This window comes from Drosophila takahashii, chromosome 3R (assembly GCF_030179915.1).
Source record: "Drosophila takahashii strain IR98-3 E-12201 chromosome 3R, DtakHiC1v2, whole genome shotgun sequence".
NCBI lineage: Eukaryota > Metazoa > Arthropoda > Insecta > Diptera > Drosophilidae > Drosophila > Drosophila takahashii.
In genome coordinates this window covers 10,351,125-10,373,864 of record NC_091681.1, presented here as the reverse complement: position 1 = coordinate 10,373,864, position 22,740 = coordinate 10,351,125, and the positions used below count along the sequence as shown (strand labels likewise).

Here is a 22,740-nt window from a genome sequence, read left to right as displayed (position 1 = left end):
TACTCAACTTCTGTTACTGAAAAAATTAAACTGTTTAAAGATATGTACATTGTACATATACTCCTTGTTTTTATTTTGTTTATTGTTAGTAAACAGAATATCCTACAGTTTTGGATGGCACAGTGCTGACATAAGAGTCTGTAGCCTTTTCCTACCAGATTTACCACGCCGTGCTAAAAATAATGAATATGGCTAAAAACCTAAACAATTTCTTGGCCTTCTATCTTCATATGTAGATTTTTTAGAGCAGGATAACTTACATTTTATTGATGTGGAAATTACATAAAAACAATCAAATCTTATAACGTAGAGATTTTTTTTGTAGAGAATTTTCTTATGTGTTGATGTGAATCGGTCTTGCAAATTTGCTTTAACCATATCTGACCTGACTCTGACGTTATCGGTTAACGAAAGTTGGGGCGGCTCTTCATTTTTTTGTCGTTCCCCGCTCACTGTCCCAAATTCGTTAGCAACCGTGGCCTCATTTTGCATTCTCTCAGAGTCTCCTTCACTCACTCAGCTGCATTGGCACTGCACTTGCATAAGCGTGTGTGTGAGACCGAGAGAGCGAGTTGCATCCATGCATATTTATTATTTGCTGTTACTGGTTTTCAATTTTTGTTATGTGCATGAACATGCACTCAAAAGCAACTGGCTTGACTGACTGAGAATACTTGGTAGGTATTTCGATTCCGACTAGTATGTATATAGATACATATTTATCCATATGTTAGATGCCTGGTGATACAAAAAGGATTTCCATAAAATATACACACATATGACATACATATATCATCCTTTTCATATAACTCCATGGTTAAGGGCTAGTACTAAACCTAACAGAAACTATCCAAGAAAAAATACTAATTTCAGTAAATTATTTCTTGAGGGTCCAGTTAATTAATTTGGTAATATCGGTGCGTTATTTTTCGGTCACACTGGCCCAAAAACATAAATAAACCTAAAATTTAATTTCTTATCTCGTATTTTACAAGCGAAATCAACTATGCTGTAATATAACCCATTGTTACAGCACTCGATAGTCATTAAAAATAGTCTTTACTTTTGAGAGTGTATTTCAGCTAATTTTGTTTAAGGATTTCACTAAGTTGTTATCTGAATTTCTTGAGCGGTATTATAGAATTTTTTATTGTAAGGCATGAGTTCAACCAAAATTTTGCCACCAAAAATTTTGGTACGTTTTTTTATATGAAGTTTTTGGTTTTGAATGACTTTTTGTTCGGTTGAATACCAGCCCTAAGCGAAAAGTATGTCCGTTCCTATGCGAACTACTCTCTCAGTTTTAATGCTATCGTGATGAAGGTTTGCCAAAAGTGTTCTTACTATTGCAGGTGGTACATACATATGTCGGAACAATCCGAATCGGACCACTATATGCATTGCTACATGGTACATGCATTGCTGGTGAACTCTAAAAACTTCGGTCACACTACAAAGAATAATATTTATCGACTAGTGAAACTCTTAAGCCTAGTACTCAGTACGACGAAAACTGCTATCTAAGCATAGGAGTAAGCGAGAGGCAAATAGGTAGCTAACGCCTTTAGCCGGAGACTTTTTCCCACCTCGGTACTCAGTTGAGCTAAGGAAATAGTAAAAAATACCAAAAAATACTAGATTTAGCTGATGAATTCCGATGAACGCCTTTAGCCGAGGCCCAAGGAATAAGAAATTTAATCTTTGGCTGTGTTTGTGCAGAAGCGGTGTGCCAATAACATATTATAAGTGGAATGACAACCCCAAAAACCAATGGAAAACTGCCTGTAGCAATACATATCCTCATGCCAACAGCAAATTTAAAGCTTGCGACCCAGGTCGGCTCAACATTTTGTAATATTTCAAAATTGGCGCCAGTTGATTTGTTTGCTGTTTGTGTACCCAGCTGATTTACAATAAGACCATGCTACATGCAAAGCGGGTGAACTTCGGTCACACTACAAAAGAATAATATTTTTCGACTAGTGAAACTCTTAGCCGAAAACCCCCAATGTGTGAACAGGCTATTATCTCCCAGTTTTCGTCCGTTAAAATGTGCCCAACCGTCAAAAGAAACAAGTTAAATTAAAGACATATGTTTTAAGGACTTACTAATTTCTACAATTTCTTCATAAGTTTCTATTTTACCTATTGTCGACGGCAATGTACAGAGGCACAAAACTAAGGGAAGGAACCCCGTGTTTAATTTTGTTTTTGGGTTTTCCCTCTTCGCTGCGTTTTTCTTTACATATATGAGTATACATACATACACACATACCCACGTTGGTTTGAGGAGGTCAGCTGAGTGCATTTAATGCTGCGAGCGACCCTATTGGAATTGTCGTAATTGTAACTCTCTCACGCATTTCCTCCCCACTCACACGCGGACGATCAGCTGATCGAGGGGGGGAGAAGAAAACGGTAACACAGGTATAAGGAAAAAGGGAGAGAACCGAATGAGTGCAAGAGGGAACCCCGTAAAGGAAAAGCAGAGAGTCTAGCTCACTTGCACCCTCAATCGAACATGGCCACTCGTCCATTTTGAGTGGAAACAAATCAGGAATTTCAACTTATTTATATATTTTGTGTTTTAAATCAATTAGGCTAGCACAATGACACACATGCAAGGTGTTAGGCTAAAACCAAAGTCCGTGAGCGAGAGAAAGAGAGAGCGGTTTGTTGACCTCATTTCCGAGGGTTGAGTGACCTGTTTTCGCGGGGATTGAGTGATTTTAGTTCCCTGAATGTCCAGGTGACTTCAGTTGAATTTGGGTATGTACTATAACTGCAGTGTGGCTTGTGTTTCATTGAATCGTCTTCTAAGCAATAAACAATCATTTCGCTTTGAGTGGCAATGGCGCTCTGGCTCTCACGCTCAAGCAGCGCTCTCTCACTCACTCGCTCTCTGTCGCCATTTTCCGCCGAGCGCTGGTGTTTCTGCCGTTTCTGCTTCTGTATCATTCGTGAGTTGGATTTGAGTGCGTGCACAGCTGAAAAGTAGAATGCAAACGGCTGTATTTTCTATATACCCGATGCCTCTGATACATAGTGTGTAGAATCCGAAAAGGTGCTGCTGTTTATATAATTTCGAATATTATCACGCTGCGTTGGACTGAAATTGAAATTAATCGGATTTCTCGGTGGACCAGGGCATGCAAATCGCTCAAATTGTGTATGCATTAAGTTTTGCTCATCGCTTTGATTTCGTTATATTGTTGTACATACTGAGACTTATTTGTTCTCCTCCTCCTTCTCTTCCTTCTTCTGAAAGCCTTTGTGTGTGTGAGTGTGTACGTCGTCATGCGCTTGCCCTCGTTCGCTCTCTTTCGCGCACATGCAGCGCCGTGTGCTCCCTTTTGCGTTTCTTTCCTTTTGTCATTTTCCCCAATCGACATTTCATTTTCAGTCGATAGGAATACTGCACATTAATCACGAAATCAGGCGAATTAAATAAACAATATAGTTTAGTCTTTCGCTACTTTTTTATTTCCGTTTTTCACCGTCGAAAGTGCAGCAAAAAGTGGTGTGTATAACTGTATATAACAGCCGTTGCACATGTGTCTGTATGCGTATATGCTGTGTGTACATAACGCGTTGTGTAAAAGCGTGATATTATGTGGTGTAATTTACTGGAGCTGAAGTTTTCCCCCTGTGGCAGAAAACTTATTCTAATGCTGTTGGCTGACCTTGCCTGTAAAAACTCAAGAATTTCCCAAGTGGCTTAAAAACCTTCAGAGTTTAATTGTTGCATTTACACTGCCTCCCAACACCCACTCACTACTTGATAGGGTTGCCAGGTGACGTTGCTATTGCGTTCTTACATCCGTTTATTCAACTACGTAATTCCCCCTTGGAGGACTGTTTCACGATTCGATTCGGAAAGAAAACAGTTTACCTACCAGGGCAACTAAGGGAAAAATACTGCAAAGATTTTTTTTATTTCTTAGGCTTGAGAAGTATTTAAAAAACAATTTATTTTTGCAATGAGAAATTAAATAAAAAATTGTTACAAAAAAAATAATTTGGCTTACATTTTAAAGCAAGAGCTTTTGTCAATAATGTCAAAAACAATTTGGGAATTATGACCCATGTTTGTCGCAGTGGACACGTGAATTGCAGGCCGACTCCCTCGCACACTCAGCTGTGCGTAGGCAGGTTTCGTAACACGTTAAAAAGAGAAAAATAAAATGACGACCTGATGCGAACGGAAAATGGGAAATATAGAAAACTTGCTAGGGCAGCAGTATTGAGACCAGCTTCAATATGCGCTCTACTGCTTTTTTACAACGATATTCAAATTAGTTACAAACAATGCCAACAGAACAGCACGCACAATGCATAACGAGCAGGGAAAATCGGGAAGGAGGGGAATGGGGGAGGTAGGGCAAAACTCACCCAGCCACATGAACCCACAAATTGTTATCAATTATGCTCTGGCCAGGGTTGTCATACATTCGTGTAACATATGGGTCTATCGGGGTTGGTGTCAGCTGAGGAAATTGGGTTCTACTGCAGTCAAACTTATCTTTCGCTTACCACCATTCATTGCCGTATGAATACTACATTTTTTTTTTCTTTACATAAATTATCCTAAGTAATATTTAGTACTACTACGGATCGATGCAGCCCATTGTCGATCTTTGCATTTGAGGAGAGTAACATTTTTTTTTACAAATTTTATTTTACTACATTTTGTTAACGTTTCTGCTTGTGGAAGATAGAGAAGCTTGAATATATTTTGACTCCATTAAAGGTTTTGTTTCTATTTTTGTTTAAGACCCTTCACGTTTCAAATTTTCAACTGCTGATAAAAGGCAACCACAACCAATAGCAACAACCACAAAGGCTATCGCCATATGTTGGAGTTGCCACACGCAAAGCAAAATGCTTGGCACACACACTAGCACAGGGCACTCACACTAACACACTCGAACATGAAGGCGGCTGCCATTTGTGGCCTCGCTTATTATTTTTTTTCGTCTGCGCTTTTCGGTGTGAAAAACTTGTGGGGTAGAGATACGAGTGGAGACTAATAGATGTAGATAGATAATATTGCCTGGGCTGGGTGTTTGGAATAAACGAACCATTATCGTTTGGCACTGGTCGATTCTGTTAAATTTTCTGAAAATGATAGCACCAAATTAAAAATGTTCCCTAAACGACTTCAATGTGTTTTATGAACTTTAGAAATAGAGAAATCAAAATGGGCACAGAATAATGAATTTATGAACAGAAAAACGGTATACATACCAAACGATATGATGTCAGGTGTTTCTCTAAAAAACAACAAGATAACTTAAGTGTTCTTTTCATTAAAACCGTAACACAGTTTTAGTTAAATTCAATGGTGAAACAAGACGTGTATACAATAATTTTGGGCCGTTTTTCCCGTCCGTATGTTCAATTTAAAGTAACCTTTAAATTCTGACTTCTCTCCGCATACACGCGGACGAGAAAACTAAAAAAAAAAATTAAAAAATTAAACAATGTATGTTATCTCCTATAACTGATTCAACTAATAATACATTTAATGCAATTGCTAACAATTTGTTTGAAAAGAATAGCAATTCACGACATGATGCCATCTCTAGCCAGCAAATAGCAATGAAAATGTCTCCGACAATTGAAAAGTCGAATACATCTAATTTTCCACCAAACCAAAACCGCTGACGTCGTCGTTTTGTTTGGGTTGCTGGTTTCATTTCGGTGGCCTTGAACTGAATTTGTTGTATTCGTTTGTTGCTGCTTTTGTTTGTGATTTAGTGAGCTTGGCCACTTTGGCAAAAGTTTGACGATTGGTTATTGTGTTTGCTTATTTTATCGTGTTTGCCTGTCAAATTTGAGATGAACTGTCAGTGGGACAAGCTGAAAAAGGAACGAGATCATAAAAGGGCAGACATGTTGAAACTACGCATTTTTTTTTGGTTTTTAAGCGATACATATCGGCAGACTGGGTTTTCGAATACATAATGTATATAATAAAAAGGGCGCAGAACAAAGCAGAACACGTTCAAATCTCATATTTTTCGGCGAGTGGAAGCAAACGCAAAAGCCTGTGCTTTGCTCGATTTTCTTTCATTTCATCTTCTTCGAAACAAGCATGGCAACTCACGCACACAGGCTTGCAGAACTTCCCTGTAGTTCGCCGGGACTGGTCCCGAACTAGCGAAATCGCCATACACCGGGGGCTTAGGACTAACTCCCGTTCATACCACCCGCAATGTAAATTTCTATCCACTTTTACCACGGCATGTCCTAGGCGGTGGTCATATGGCGAAGTTCTGCATTACCTTTCGCCACAAAAGGGACCGATAGGTGGTCCCATATTATACCCCTTTTCGCCACAAAAGGGGCCACCTATCGGACCACCTATCGGTCCCTTTTGTGGCGAAAAGGGGTATTAAATGGGACCACCTATCGGTCCCTTTTGTGGCCAAAAGGGGTATGAAATGGGGTTGGTGTTTTCAATACCAAAAAAGCTGGATGCTATGAAACTTCCCAAGAAAAAATACTTTTTGTTAAATTAATTTATTGTATTATAAGTAGACAATTTTTCTATTTATTTAATTTATATTTATTGAACAAATTCCTCTGCTGACACGTTTTTGTTGAGTTCCTCATTGTTGTTATTATTTGATTTGAATTTATTTTTAAAAAATCGTTTCTTTTGCAATTGAATTGCCTTGGGAATCAATATTTCTGCATTACCAGATTCTGAAACAATATCTAAAAAAAAATAAGATTTTAGTGTTTTAAAATAAAATGAGAACAGAAACTAACTTCGGCAAGCCAAAGTTTTAATACCCTTGCAGCTTTCAGGAATAAAATTGTGACTAGAAAAGCATAAATATAAAATAAGAATAACCAACAGTTAAATGTAGACTTATTTCACGCTTTTGAAACTTGAACCGACAGACAGACGGACATGGTTAAATGGATTTACTTTATAGGTTTGAAAAGGTCTCCTTTACTGCGTAAAAAACTTCTGGACTAAATTATAATTCCCTCTGCATGGGTTTATATTATATTTTAAGATTTTGTTATACAAGCCTGTTTACATCAAACCATGTTTTAAAAGTGAAAAGCAGAAAAAGACAGAAAGAAATAGGATTAAAGACAGATGGCATTCTAAGTAAATAGATTGAAATTGAATCAAGAAACTAAGTGTATTATAAAAAATACAGTTATAAAAATAACCTACCGTGAAGTGCACCATAGAAATGTGTAAAGGAGTTTACGGCTTTTTTTTCCAGAAAGGCCTTTAACATTAAATCCTACAACAAACTCATCCGTGAGAACCCTCCGCAAGTTTTTTAAACCCCCTTCTGGCAGCAACAACGATCTCATGGCTTTAATCTAAAAAGGAAGAAAATTTCACTAAAATATTTATATCAAAGAAAAAAGACTTACGTAGGAGTCCTTTGCACCACTATTTCTCCTTCTCCTCTTTAACAAATCGACGAATGTGCCTGTTGCTGTTCATGGCTAAATATCACACATTATTAGGTATTTCACTTGCACAACTCATGGTGTTACTCACCTGTTGACGACACTTCAGATCACAACAAAATATAACACTTTAAATGTACAATAAGACAAATTAAATACAATGTTTACAAAATTTGGCGCAAACGTTGGGTTAGTGATGGTAGCGGGGTTGGGTAGTTATGGCAATCCGTTACGATTAATATTGCGACTACCGATATCGTATAATCGATGGCAATAAAAACATTCGCTAATATTATTTTTGTTTAGTTCTATGTATATAAAATTAGGTACTTATATATTTATTTTATATATCTAAGCACCAATAAAATCCGCTTGTTATGGAAGGAAAGAAAACGTTTTGCTACTGAACCACCGCTATTGTTAAAAATATTGCTGCAGCTAAATTGCTCATTATTAAATATAAATAATATAAAAAGAAATAAAATTCTATCATTTATTATTTTATTTTATCTCATTATTAAGTTTTTATTTTATTATTTTAACTTTTTTTAAATTTGTTTTTTATATAAACAAAATAAAGTTGTATTCGTTATTAAAATCATTATATAGTTGTCAAAAATTTCATTTTACAATTTTTTTAACTCATATAGAAGTGTTCACATAGAAGTGTTCCCTCTCCGATAACTCTTTTGCTCTTGTAAAAAATACACACGCCACCTATTGACCCTTAAGGGACCACTGGGTGGTCGATCCCTTTTCTACCCCGAAAGTGCCACCGGCCCCCTTGAGAACTACAGGGTTGTTTCTCGCTCGCACACACATAGGAAGAAGGGGCAGATAGCCAACCCACACATGCACGGACACGCTGGGCATTACGAAAGGCAAAACATAAACAAAACGGCCGAGAACAGCTGATTAACACAGCTGTGCGCGAGTGTAAGTGAGTGTGAGTGAGCCAGCGCTCATCTTTCCACTCAAAACATTCGCTCTCGTTCTGCTCTCTTTCTCTTTCTTTGGTTTTCTGGCTCGCTCTCATGCACGTGTCGGTGGCTGCTGACAAACAGCTGTTAATTTATTTACAGTTTTCATATGTTGACAAAATGCTCAAGTGTGTGAGAGTGGAAGTGAATATGTGTGTTTTCCAAGTGGTGGTGTGTATCTTTTTCTAGGTGGTGTAAATTCTCCATTGTTATCAGTTTTCCGATTTCAGTTTTCATTGCTGTTCTGTGGTGCTAACATGTATTTGTTTGATGAAGTTAAATATCTAATTTAACTTTATAATGTTATTAAGCTGATGTCCAATTGATTCACTTTTTTGCAAGTAATAATAAAATCCCAAGTTTGACAACGTTTTTGTTCGGGCTTATACAACATTTTGTATATACTTGATTTGAATTCGGACTAAATAATACAGATTCGGATTAAAAAAGTGTTTCATAGTGTTTATGTTCCTGTGTTTTATATGTTAAGATTAGTACACCATTTGAATACGTCAGTCTAATAATAAGTCAGAACAACCTCACAACAATCCTTAGTGATCCGTTGCGTTGTGAAATATGAAAACTGGCTTCTCTATATCAATTTATGTATGTATAAGCTGTAATTAAATTTGTATTGTTTAGTTCTGCTACTTTGGTGAATCAATAGTTGGCACCACTCATGTGATGTGGCATTTTCATTGTCTGCGAGTACCTGTCCTTAAAAACAGGGCTGAAAATCTGCCTTTGTGCATTTCGCTTCTAGCAAAGTCCGTTGTCTCTCTCCTGCCTCTCTCTTTCTCTCTATCTCTACCCCTGATTTGAGTTGAGCCGGTTTTTCACATTCACTTGTGAGGCCATCGAGTGCCATATTCTGTATTCCCCTTATCTCTTGTGTTTTCGGTTCTACTAGCTCGCGGTTCCAGTCGCTCTCTTCCATTTTAGCATTACCTCCATATGTACCTCTCGACATTGTCAGAAGTCAGTATTTCAGCATTTCCTGTCTGTGGTCCGATCACTTCGCTTGGCTGCCTCCTCTGCAATTCTGAGCCCTGCCTATTCAAGTTCCTGGGTTGAGGCTCTATCCGGTTCCTTCTTCATTGGGGCTATTTTAGTGTCGCGTTTGTAACTATGTAGTTTCCTGCAACTATAGCCAAACAAAGTAGAACTAATTTGACACCTCCGAATTTGTAGAAGAATATTGTTTGGAATATTACATGACGAGTTATCCTGATAATGTTAATCCAGAATATTTGTAAGACGCAATACCAATTACCTTCCTATATACTCAAAAGCTACCAAGTCATTAATGTTCGATTGTCTCATATTTAAGCGAGCTCTCCACTGTTTTTTGACTCTCACCCGATTCTTTGTCTCCGTTTCCATGACCATTGCAACGTGACCATAAAATGCGTTCTATTTTGCTACTTTGTATCACATTGTTTTAACACCCCTTTTGTATGTTTATTTCCTTTATTGCAGCACAGCAATTATATCCAACGAACGAACGCAGAAAGAAAATCAGCAAACTTAAAAGTAAAGTGAAAGAGACAAAATCAGTGATTATGAAATAAGAGAAAAAGCCAATTGAATATTAATCTGTTTAAGAGACTCTTTGTATGGTATAGTTATCGGACCGATTTAGAGAAAACATTTCGAGATCAATATTCAATTATTGGTTGTGTTGGCATGTTAAGTGTGTTCGATGCCGGTGCGGTTAAGTGTCGTCTATGGCCGAATCCGTTAAAAGTCAATCGCTCTCTGCATTGACGGAGGGGCAGCACGACGACGGTGGTTCAACAGCAACATCAGCGACATTGGCTAATAATACCAGTGCGAGCAACACAGTAAACTCATCCAATCACTCGTCCCATCGGCGACGCAATAACCACTCTAGCAGCAGCAGCAGCAAGGGCCACAACAAGAACAAGAAACACAACACACCGGCAACATCATCAGGCCCTGCTGTCAGCTCCTCCGTCGACATAGTATCCACCACCTCGACTACAATTGCAACCACCACAACCCGTCGATCCCGCAGTCAAGGTCGCCACTCCTCCGCAGCAGCCCACAGCAGCAGCAAGGAGTCGCAAATCTCTAAGCGCACGGCGGCAGCCTTTCGTTCCCCTTCATCGCCAGCATCAAACTCCATCCCGATCGTGAGCGATCAATCGCTTTCACCCGGCAGTCGTAAGCGCCAGCATCATCAGCACAACAGCAGCAGCAGCAGCAATCACACTCGCAGCAGCAACCAATGTGAGTCTTTCGATAAATCAATATTGAGCTAGGCAAAAACTACTTTGAATTTAAAACTAACGTCGGCAAGCCGATGATCTAATATCCTCGCTGTAGTTTAAATGGCCATAAACTTTATTGAAATTAAGTCATTTAATAAATTGTTTTCCCAACTACTTTGGAAGTAAAGAATCGATCCTTAGTAGTAAATGAGTAGTTTCCTTCCGTTGAAGTACTTTTATAAGTGTAATCGTTATTCTTGCATTCCATTTAAGAGCAGCGGCTTCCCTTCTGGATGCTCTTTTCCAAATACGCAGTCAGGAATGCACGATAAGAATGTCCAAGTCTTGTTCCAAATTATTTAGTATCGGGTTTCTGAAATGAAGAACGTATAAAAGAACAACTGAAATTTCGCCCTATTGTTTCTATGGGATCTATAGAATTTAGAAGTCCAAACGAAATGCTTTTCTACCCTGATAAAGGGAAGAAAAGGTTTTGCCAAAATACATGTCAACTTGTAATTTTCCTATGGGTGCTATAGGATATGAACGTCCACCCGAGGCGTTTTTGAAACCTAAAGCATATTTACACTAGGGTGTAGTTATGGAGTTATGGGGTTATTGACATAACCCCATAACCCCATAGTTGTGGGCAAAAGTGAGGTACTTTTAGGGTATTTGGTATTTCGGAGTATTTTTTGTATTTTTCGGTATATTTTGTATTTATTTCCTATCGTTGACGGTCCACTAGATGTCATTACTCGATATTTGGAGTTAACCCAGTGGAAACACTTTTGGAGTAATCGGGTTACTGGCTCACTTGATAGGTCACCCCACATAGTGTGACTAGACTATTAATCTCTCGGTATATACCCTTTTTAGTAACATATTACAAAATTATAAAATTGAGATATTCTTGTAAATGTTTATTTTACAAGCTGATTAACAGCTTTAGTATTATTTTGAAATTCATTTTCGATTTCATTACGATTTAAAATGTGTCTGGCGCCCACACCTTTAAAGATTTCCGAGAAGTATAAATGCAATCTTTATACCTATCGAAATTTTTCAAATCGGACCATTCATTAAAAAGTTATGCGCACTGTAAATTTAAATATCCATCTCCCTCGCACTCCCTATAACTGAGTGGCAGGTTTTAGATAGTCGGGACACCAACCCCACCATAGCGTTCTCTCTTGTTAAAAATGACTTCAAAAAGAAATTTTCTAAGGAACAAAAATGTGTTCCTTTTAGGTACCTAAAACGTAAAGTTTCATAAGCATTTGACCAAATGACAGATCAAAAGAAATGGTTTGCCAACCTAAAAACCTTTTTTCTAAGGTAATATGTCACAAAGCAACGAAGTTATAATTTGATTTATAAAATATTTATGGTGTTCAATTGCGTCGCAAACTTTGTAAAGTGTAAAAGTGTATATCAATTCCAACAACAATTTCTATACAAAATAGTTTTAAAGGCCTACTTTTGAAAACTATTTTGTATAGAAATTGTTGGAACTGCCTTACACTTTTACACTTTACAACGTTTGCAACGCAATTGAACACCCTAATTGTTTTCCGATCAGGCTGCTTTCGAGTTATAGACGACCTGCAATAGAAAGAAGAATTTTGGCGAGACTAGTTTAAAAAAAGTTTTTTTTAAATGGATTTAAAAAGTATTATAGTTCATTCACTACATTACATATTAAAAAAGTTTTGATGGGATTACAAAAACACAAGCAAACAATATTTTGTAAACTCATTTTGACATTTCTAAATTAATCAATGTGTATTTGCTTGTTTGTCCAAATTTTAAAACCAGTAAACCGTTTCCTCTATCCCCATCCGCAAAAAAAGCCACAAAATAAAAAAATCTATCGATTCGAAGTAATAATCAGAATTTGATCGGTTTCTTTTCCAATGCCTTTTTCAGCAGCTCCTGGTGGAGATCAGTTGGTCGAGCATTGCTCGCCGCTCAAGAAACGCCGCTTGCAGCAGACTTTGGGAACAGGAGTCAGCGGAGGAGCAGCAGGAACTGGCTTAGCCCCAGCCCCAACAAGCATCGATCAGACTCCTCGTCAAGCATCCGGGGATTGTGTTGCGCAGCGCACTCGATCTAAGACCATTTCCCCAGAGGAGCTACCGAGTACAAGCAGCGCTGCGGCGGCGCGCCATCATCACCAGATTCGTGCCAGTGCCAGCTCCACCAGCTTCTCGTCCAGCAATCGGAACAAGCGCAAGGTCAGTGGAGGAGGATCGGGTGCTGTGGTCGAGGCCACTCCCCACCGAGGGGCAGCTGCTGCTCGCGCTGGACGCAGCGGCAATCTGCTGAACTACTACCGCAAAACGCGCAAGGCTAGCCACACGCGCTCTCAGAAGGCGGAAAAGCCGGCAGTGCAAGCGGAGGAGACGCCCGCCACCAGCCGGAACGGATCAGCGGGATCCGGATCCAGCAGCAAGTCAGGTGTGATTGGCAAGTACAAAAAGAGTCTGCGCTACTCGCACCAGAATCTGCAGGACACAGAGAGCGCAGGAGCAGAAGGACCTGGGGCTGAGACTGCAGCTGAGGAACAGCAGCAGCAGAACGGGAATCTGGACGCGGACGACCAGCTGCCGACCCTTGAGACGGCTCTGAATCAATCAGAGGCAACAGTAACCCACGGACAGGGTCAGTCGGAGGCGGAAGGCCAGTCCGAGGAGCAGGAAAACGACGACGACGAGGAGGACGAAGAGGAAGAAGAAGAGGAGGAAGAGGAGGTGGGCTTCTACGAGATTGTAAACTCTGCGGGCTCATCGTACGAGGAGGACCCCCAGATCGTTGCCGAGGAGGACGAGATCACAACGGAGGAGGACGTTGACGACGAGGAAGACGACGACATCGAGGAGGACGAAGACATCGAGGAGGAAGACCTCTCGGATAACGAATTCGCCCAGCAACTGATTGGTGAACTTGGTGGTGAGTTTCCTCGGACTATTCGTTCAGTGCATAGCATCATGCGTCCATTTTCCATTAGAGCCCTGCATGAATGGATCCAATGAATTATTTTGAATTTTTTTTGTTATATGAATGAATTAATTAGAATTTTTGAGTTTAATAGAATTGAATGAATTTGAATTTTGAGTTTAATAGAATTGAATGAATGAATGGCATGAATTCCGAAATAATTCAAACGACAATTTATTTTGAAGAAGAAAGGGCCATAATTTTGTGATTAAATCTGCCTGAATTTTATTTACTATGCAGTTAACATTGATTTGTTAAAAATTTTCCACTTTTTGTTCTCAAAAGAAAACAGAAAAAAAATCTGAAAAATTCAAACAATTCATAAAATAATTCATTCAATTCATTCAATTCGAAATGAATTAGAACAACATTCAATTTATTTCACATAGAATTGAATTAAACAAATCAGAAATTTCATGGCATACTATGATAAAACAAAAATTGAATGATTCATGCAGGGCTCTATTTTCCATTTATCCGTATTGTATGTCTGTAGATATCTTTTGTAAATGTTGATACGTTGTTTTCGTTGTGTGGTTAATTAAGTGTATCCATCAACTTTTTATATCGGTAACAACTTGTAAAAAGATCACATTTATAAGTCTTCGTATTATTTTTAATTTAACCCCTAATTTTTGGGTACGATTTCCATTAACATCAATAATTTATTTATTTTAACTCTTAATCGCTCAAATTAAAACTAATATATAGAATACTTAAAGTGAACTACTTGACCATTGAAGAGTCTGTTAAAGGAATTCGAAAAAGTTGATAAAAAGGCTTTAATACTGCGCAAAAAGAATAGAACAAGGAGAGATTTATAAAATCTTGTGCCATTTAAAATCCTTTTGCTGATAGCAAGCAGTTGAAGGATGTTTCTTAGTTCTGAATTTAAGAAAATTAAAGTTAAGACCCAGTCTTGCCATCCGTTTTGGTTATACAAAATGAATTGCACTTTCTCATAAAGCGGTTGCCATAATGTGATTTTTATTGTCTATCAGCTTGCGCGCTTGTTATCAGTAGCGAAAAATACGTTTACTTATACATTGACGAAGCATTTTACGAAGTGCTCTCGTCTTGTCGCAATTCCCCAATGACTACTGTAGTGTTTTTGTGAATTTGATAAAAGGCGAATGGTTCGGAATGCCAAAGCACTGAAATATGCCAGCGACAAACGATCGACTGGCAGTCTAAATTCGTACATTGCGCCGTCTGGAACAGAAAAACATATACTGTATATAATTTATTTGTATATAAAATTGCGCTGATTAAAAAATTTCGTAGTTGAGGAGTACTCTACTATTTGCTTGTAAAATTGCATTGCATGTATGTAACTTTTAATTTATGGATCAAAGAGAGCTTTAATAGAAAGAAGTGTTCAGAATTCTGGGTGTGCTGTCACCTTAGGCCATCTTACCACGACCTCTATTTCCATTACCATTTCACCCACCCTTTTACCTACCCATCTTTTATTTAATTACCGTATATTTATCTTAGCGCTAAGAAACGCCCACATTATAATATTAACCCCTCATGTGAATCACATTGCGTTTGTTCTATGATAGACTTGTGTCCTATTTATAGGGGGCATTGTTTTATGTATTATTTAAATACATTGTTTTATGCGGGGCCAGAGTTAAAAAACAAACAAATGTGCGTTAGGGCCACTAGAAAGTGCTAAAAATATTATTTTCAAATTTATTTTCGGTTGTTTCCTTTTACCCTTTGAAAAACATTCCAAAATATTGTTTATTTTTGCACGTTGTTGTTGTTGTTGCAAATGTAGTTGTTCTCAATTTATTTGAGCCAATTAAATATCATTTTTAATTTAAATCGAAAGTGATCAAATATAAATCTCTTCTTATAATATGATTTTTGAGTCAAAGAGTACTTTAATTGCTGATGCTTGTGTTGTTGATGATGATGATGATGATGTTGTTGTTTTTGTGCCAAAACAACCCGAAAATATTGTGGTGTCAACAAAGGCGGCATGTGCAGCGCAGAGAAAGAGAGAGATGAGAGAGAAAGAGAGCAGCAGCAGCAGCAGCAGCAGGAGCAGAGACGACAACAGCAACTTAACAGCAGCAGCAACAACAAAGTGCAGCATAAACATTAATCAAAGGGAAATTAACTGAATAAACGAAAAATAAAATAACACGGCCTGGTGCGTGTGTGTGCGTGCGTGTGGTCAGATTAGTGTGAGAGAGATCAGCAACAACTGCAACATCAGAAGCGACAGCAGCAACATCATCATTGTCAGCGACAGAAGGTCGTTCAGTCTCCTCCTGATTTCCCCTTGCCATTACCTTTTTGAAAGCCAACACACACTGCGCTCAAAATACTATTTTTTGCATTACATTAAACAATAAAAAAAAAAAGCCAAACCAACAACTAACTCAAGTAGTGTAGCTGCAAGAAAATAATAACAAAAAAAAAAAACAAAAAAGAACATCAATAAATCAAGCTGTTAACTGTTGTCTCCCACTACTCTCTCTCTCTCTCTCTACTCCCTCAACCCACCATTCTCTCTCACTTACACACCACCCCCCCACCCCACACTTGACTCGTAAAGGAGAGGAACAACAACCACATCGTGCCAGCAACACCGTTAAAACAACCAAAAACAACACACCAGCGGCGGCAGCAGCAGGAAACACCACAAAGGCGACGACAACAGCAACAACGTCGTCCGGCTATCAGCAACGTGCCGCCCCCCATGGACAGGGGGCGGGGCCAGGCGCTGGAGGGGGCGGGCCACGTGCCACGCGCAGCAGCAACGCCAGCAACAACGTTGTTGACTACAGCACAATGCCGCACCTTACAACGGCCACAACAACCACGCCATATGCCTTGACACAGCAGCAGCAGCAGCAACAACAACCGCCACAACCTCCGTCGCAACAGCAACAACAAGCACACCAACAACAACAACAACAACAGCCACCTCAATTGCTGCCCACACATCAGTTTGCACACTTGTCTTCCTTTGTGACACCAACAGCAGCGGCAGCAGCAGCAGCAGCGGCGGCCCACTATCCCCCAGCTTCTGCTGCTGCCGCTTACTATGCACAGCAGCAACACCATCATCAGCAACAGCAACACGTGCAGCAGCAGCAGCCACAGCAGCCGCACTATTACCATAGTTCTGTGGCCGTGTTGCATCAACCTCCACCGCACCATTTTACCTCCACAGGGGCAGGACCGCCGCCAGCACTCTACCAGCAACAGGCACCGCCGCAGCTAACCCGCTACACACCGTCGACAGCAACTACAGCAGCCACGTTTGTGCCTCCGCAGCAGCAACAGGTTGCCTACAATCCCCAACAGCAGCAGCAACACTCCTCACTGCGACGCAGTTCACGTGGCAAGACGGGTTCTTGTGTGAGTTCGGCAGCAGCGGCACAGCAGCAGCAACACCACCAGCAGCAACAGCAACATAGCAACGCTGCTGCTGCTGTACAGCAGCAATTGCTGCCACCGCCTGGTACCTATCAATACCAACAGGTGGGTGGCAATACCGTTGTAGTTGCCGTGCGTCATCAGCAACAGTTGCAACAGCAGCAGCAGCAGCAGCAGCAGCAACAACAGCAATTGGCCCTACATCAGCAACAACAACAGCAACATCAGCAGCAACAACAGCGCGCCACGCTCGTGCAGCCAGGATTCTTGTTCAGCTATCGCAGCAATCATCCCCAGCAGCAACAGCAACAGGGGCAACAAATACATCAGGGCCCCAAAGTGACGCATAGCAGTGGTAAGAAGACGGAAGAGGAGGAATGTGAAGGATGAAAGGACGAGAGACCGCAAGCAAACCAAAACCAAAACCAAGGCCCCCTAAATCATTTTTTAGAATGGTCTTTAGGCAGGGAAGGGTTTCAAATAGGGGTGCAGGCAATGGCAGAAAGCCGTATACACAAAATTCTTGTATATTCTCGCCTATTATATATACTATTTTATATAGGAGCTAGTTTGTCACCCCTGGTATAGCGATAGGTTAGCACACACACACGCACTGTAGGGCCTAGGATAAATAGGGCTAATTGTGGTCCGCTATGTTTTTACTTTTTAAAAACCAAAAGTTGAATGTAATGAGAGCTTACTTTTGAAGTGGAATCACTCGCTCGTGAATACTGTATATATTATAGGGTCTTGGTCTCACTCTTAATCTTTTTTGGTGCTGGTCATAGCATAGGTGATAATACAACCCCCCATATTGCACTGAAAGAAAAAACAAAAAGTACACACCTCCAAAACACACCACCCCCAATCCCTTTTCTCTCTGTCTCTCGCTCGCTCATTCCTGCGTTGCTTTGCTCGCGGTGTCTGCCCAAATAATTCCTGAAACTGAACTGAACCAAAATAATAGTGAACCTAACTTTGTTTTGCTCTGTTTTCTCTCTCTACAACCCGCGCTCTTTCTTCATCACTTGTCTGATTAGCAGCTTCGGATGCTTTAACATATAGTTTGATGGCACAACAACCGCCAAGTGGACCGCCGCATGCAGGTGGACAGCCAATAACGCCAGGTAAACGCAAACCCCAATCGATCAGTAAACATACACTATGCACCAATTCCAGCCCATCCACACACACATTTTGCATTGCTTTGATTTTGATTTTGATTTTATTTCACCCCACGCAAAAACATCGCACTCTCCACAAAAAGGGCGACCCAGGTGGCAGCACACTTGTTCCTTCATCCATTTCTGTACTTTATTCGTAAAAAATTCTTAGACTTACTTTTGTTTTGTTGTTTTAGTTTTGACTTGGTTGATTTTAATGTAAAATTTACATACTACCATTTTAGTTTTGTATGCAAAATGATCAAATGATCAAAAATATTTCTAAATTGTAGTCAATATTGAAAAATATGTTGTCTTTAAAACAGCGGTCGGCAGCGTCCTATTAAGTGAGCATTGGGTTTTGTTCTGCCCAGCCGCTGCTCGCTCACGTACACTGTAGAACAGCGGTCTGCACACACACATCGATAAGCTGAACAGTGCAAATTGCTCTCAAAAATATAAAAAAAATGTCAACGTACTTGTGTGCCGACCGCTGCATTAAAATAAACTCCATTTAATCAGTCTTTCATTAAAGAAAACAAATTTTTATATTTATTTTGCATTATAAAATTAATTATTCAGCCTTTTTAAGTATATATTTAGATTTCAATTTGTTTACATTTCCCAAAGTATTTTCCGTTTTCCGAAATTTCTTTAATTTCCAATCAAAGCCTTTACTTTTTGTTTTGACATATTTGTTTCATGTTATTACTTACACTCTAATTAAAATCCCTCAATCTGTGAAACAACTGTGTCCAAACGCAATGTCAAATTTCAATATTAATGACGAGTTTTGTGCCTTTCTTCGTGACGCGGCTTTAGGTGCCAGTACAGCCAATCTCAGCATTGTAGCGGCCGCTCTGACTGCTGTCGGAGGAGGAGGAACCGGCGGAGGAGGAGGATCAGCAGGAGGAGCTGGGGGAGCAGCACCAGGCACTGGAGCATCGGCTGCATCCGGAGGAACCACCAGCGCCGTGGGCGCGACGAGCAGCAGCAACAGCAGTGCCGGCCAACCAGCCAGCAACAGCAGCAGCAACAATGTGAATGCAACGGGATCAGGGTCGGCTCCTGGCGGAGGAGGACCCACAACCACCGGTACTGGCAGTGGTAGTCAGCATGGCAGCGGCTCAGGCGGAGCTGCAGCCGCCGATTCAGAGAGTGATGACAGCGAGGTTGGCCGCCTGCAGGCGCTGCTGGAGGCTCGCGGACTGCCTCCCCATTTATTCGGAGCCCTTGGCCCACGAATGACCCACATCCTTCACCGCACCATTGGCAACAGCAGCAGCTCCAAGGCCAATCAACTCTTGCAAGGACTGCAGTCGCACGACGAATCCCAGCAGCTACAGGCTGCCATCGAAATGTGCCAGATGCTGGTGATGGGCAATGAGGACACCCTCGCCGGCTTTCCCATCAAGCAGGTGGTGCCCGCTCTAATCCAACTTCTTCGCATGGAGCACAACTTTGACATCATGAACAATGCCTGCAGAGCATTGACATACATGCTGGAAGCTCTGCCACGATCCTCGGGCACCGTGGTAGAGGCGGTTCCAGTTTTTCTCGAGAAACTTCAGGTTATCCAGTGCATGGATGTGGCGGAACAAAGTTTAACCGCGCTGGAGATTCTCTCGAGGCGTCACAACAAAGCCATCCTGCAGGCAAATGGTATTTCGGCCTGCCTCACCTATTTGGACTTCTTTTCGATTGCCGCTCAGCGCGCAGCCTTGGCGATTGCAGCCAATTGCTGCCTTAACATGCATCCGGAAGAATTCCACTTCGTTGCGGAAAACTTGCCGTTGCTAGCTCGTCTGCTTTCGCAGCAGGATAAAAAGTGTGTGGAGAGCGTGTGCTCTGCCTTCTGTCGTCTGGTGGAGAGTTTCCAGCACGACAGCCCGCGTCTGCAGCAGATCGCCAGTCCGGATTTGTTGAAAAACTGCCAGCAACTGCTGCTGGTCACACCAGCCATCCTGAACACGGGAACCTTCACAGCCGTGGTTCGCATGCTGAGTTTGATGTGTGGCAGCTGTCCAGATTTGGCAATCTCTTTGCTTCGGAACGACATAGCGGCCACTCTGCTTTATTTGCTCACCGGAAATGCTGAGCCGGCTGCGGCCAGTGCCACCCATGTGGAGCTAATCGCACGCTCACCGTCCGAGCTGTACGAACTCACCTGCCTTATTGGCGAGTTGATGCCGCGCCTGCCCTTGGATGGGATCTTCGCTGTGGACTCACTGCTGGACAGACCCACGCTAAACACCCAGGATCAGGTGCACTGGCAGTGGCGCGATGATCGCGGCTCTTGGCACAATTATTCAACCATTGATTCGCGCCTGATTGAGGCCGCCAACCAAAGCAGCGAGGACGAGATCAGCCTGAGCACATTTGGACGCACCTACACTGTGGATTTTCATGCCATGCAGCAGATTAACGAGGACACCGGCACCACACGTCCCGTTCAGCGTCGACTCAACCATAACTACGTGGCCCCCATGTCAGCGGGACAGGACTTGACCACCACCGCGGCGGGGTCTTCGGGAGCTTCTACTTCTGCTGCTGCAGCGGCCGCTGCCTCTAATAACAATAATAATCCACCGGGAAATAGTGGAAACCAAGTGAAGCGCCGCCCATCACTGGACGCTAGAATCGCATGCCTCAAGGTAAGTAATAGATATTTTTATTACGTCTAAAATAAAATATGTCTTATGTAGACAAGCTTTTTATGTTAGTCTATACCCGTTACTCGTCGAGTTAAAGGGTATAGTGTATTCGTGCAAAAGTATGTAACAGGGAGAAGGAAGCGTTTCCGACCCTATAAAGTTTATATATTCTTGATCAGGGTCACTAGCCGAGTCTATCTAGCCATGTCGGTCTGTCCGTCTGTCTGTCCGTCTGTCTGTATGAACGCTGAGATCTCGGAAAATACAAAGTCTAGAAGGTTAAGATTTCCTACACATATTCTGGGGCTTCCTACACAGCGCAAGTTTATTTCAGCCGAGCGCCACGCCTCCTCTAACGCCCACAATCGCCCACAATCGCCCACTAACGATTTTAAAATGTGTCTGGCGCCCACACCTTTAAAGATTTCCGAAAAGTATAAATGCAATTTTTTTTGCGTGTATTCATACCTATCGATATGTAGAAGACATTTTTCAAATCGGACCATTAAAAAGTTATGCGCAATCAAAAAAATATTAAATGTCCATCTCCCTCGCACTCCCTTTAGCTGAGTGACTGGTTTTGTACTCTAAAATTACAAACTTGTATGGCATTTTTCTATACATTTTTTTCGACTTGAGCTTAAGAAGCATTACTGCCAAAAGCAAAAGTTTTAAACACAACCAACAATTAATTTGTATTGTACTTATTTCTAGGAGGAGCGAGGTCTGGCTGCGGACTTTATCAAGCACATATTTAACGTGCTCTACGAGGTTTACAGCTCGTCGGCCGGACCGAATGTCCGCTACAAGTGCCTGCGCGCCCTTCTTCGGATGGTTTACTACGCCACGCCGGAGCTGCTGCGTCAGGTGCTCAAGTATCAGTTGGTATCCAGCCACATTGCTGGCATGCTGGGCAGCAACGATTTGCGTATCGTGGTGGGAGCATTGCAAATGGCTGAGATCCTGATGCGTCAACTGCCTGATGTTTTTGGCACTCACTTCCGTCGTGAGGGAGTGATCTACCAGTTCACTCAGCTGACGGATCCAAACAATCCCATCTGTGCTAATCCCTCGCCGAAGCCACTTAGCACAACCGCAACACCCACCGCCAATGCAGGCGGATCCCAATCAGCACCGGCCTCGGCCAACAGTCTGCAGGTTAATCCATTCTTCATGGATAGCGCCCCGGGCTCGTCCAGTGCTTCCACGACTCCCAGCAGCAGCAAGCATCAATCGTACAGCGTGAAGAGCTTCTCGCATGCCATGAACGCCCTGACGGCCAGCGCGAAAGGAACTCCTGCCGTAGCGTTGGACGCATCAGGGACATCTGCTCCAACTGGTGGCTACAACTACAGCAGCTCGGCGCCCTCTTCATCCTCGACAGCTGGAGGAGCACCGGCTGCCTTCTTTGTGGCCCAGCAGGGGGATCCACGGCAGTACGTGCACTTTCAGCAGCCGGCAGTTCCGCCACCACCACCGCAGTTGGAGCTGCTACCAACTGGAGTTCAGCAACAAGGGCAACAGATGCCCCAGGTGATCTACCAGCCGCAGCAGCAGCAGCCCGCCCACTTGGTGGTGGCTTCCACGAGCAGCGCCGCTGCCTCAGCGTCCTCGTCTTCGTCCTCCTCGTCCTCGGCCTCGGCGCTGCAGCACAAAATGACGGACATGCTGAAGCGAAAAGCACCTCCCAAGCGGAAATCGCAAAGCAGTGGTAGGGCCAAGTCCAGGCAAGAAGATGCAGCGGTCGCAGCAGCTGGATCTGGAGCAGGCGGAGCCCCGCCCGCCTCAGCCAGCTCAGCTATGCACGAACTTCTCAGCCGTGCCACAAGTAAGTATACTAATAATTCCCTTTCTAAATCCTAAA

At 41.8% G+C, this 22,740-nt stretch overlaps 1 protein-coding gene and 1 long non-coding RNA gene across 10 annotated transcripts in view; one reads left to right on the top strand and one right to left on the bottom strand.

The window, feature by feature from the left end:
• ctrip (E3 ubiquitin-protein ligase ctrip) overlaps nt 1-22,740 on the top strand; it is a 32,692-nt gene that overhangs the window by 3,857 nt on the left and 6,095 nt on the right. The window contains exons 1-7 of one of the 9 annotated variants that reach the window (XM_017141993.3): nt 2,964-3,064; nt 9,906-10,679; nt 12,590-13,612; nt 16,233-17,414; nt 18,100-18,186; nt 19,045-20,876; nt 21,591-22,704. In XM_017141993.3, the coding sequence (XP_016997482.2) occupies nt 10,154-10,679; nt 12,590-13,612; nt 16,233-17,414; nt 18,100-18,186; nt 19,045-20,876; nt 21,591-22,704 (5,764 nt within the window). In that variant the 5' untranslated portion in view covers nt 2,964-3,064; nt 9,906-10,153. Of the gene's footprint in view, nt 1-2,963; nt 3,065-9,905; nt 10,680-12,589; nt 13,613-16,232; nt 17,415-18,099; nt 18,187-19,044; nt 20,877-21,590; nt 22,705-22,740 lie in introns of those variants that run through there. The other 8 variants (XM_070216358.1, XM_017141998.3, XM_017141997.3 and 5 more) reach the window with 8 other exon arrangements.
• LOC138913410 (uncharacterized) lies at nt 6,544-7,877 on the bottom strand. The gene is made up of 4 exons (XR_011419145.1): nt 7,538-7,877; nt 7,408-7,482; nt 7,199-7,353; nt 6,544-6,723 (listed from the first exon to the last, which is right to left on the bottom strand). It is a non-coding gene; the product is annotated as an uncharacterized lncRNA (long non-coding RNA).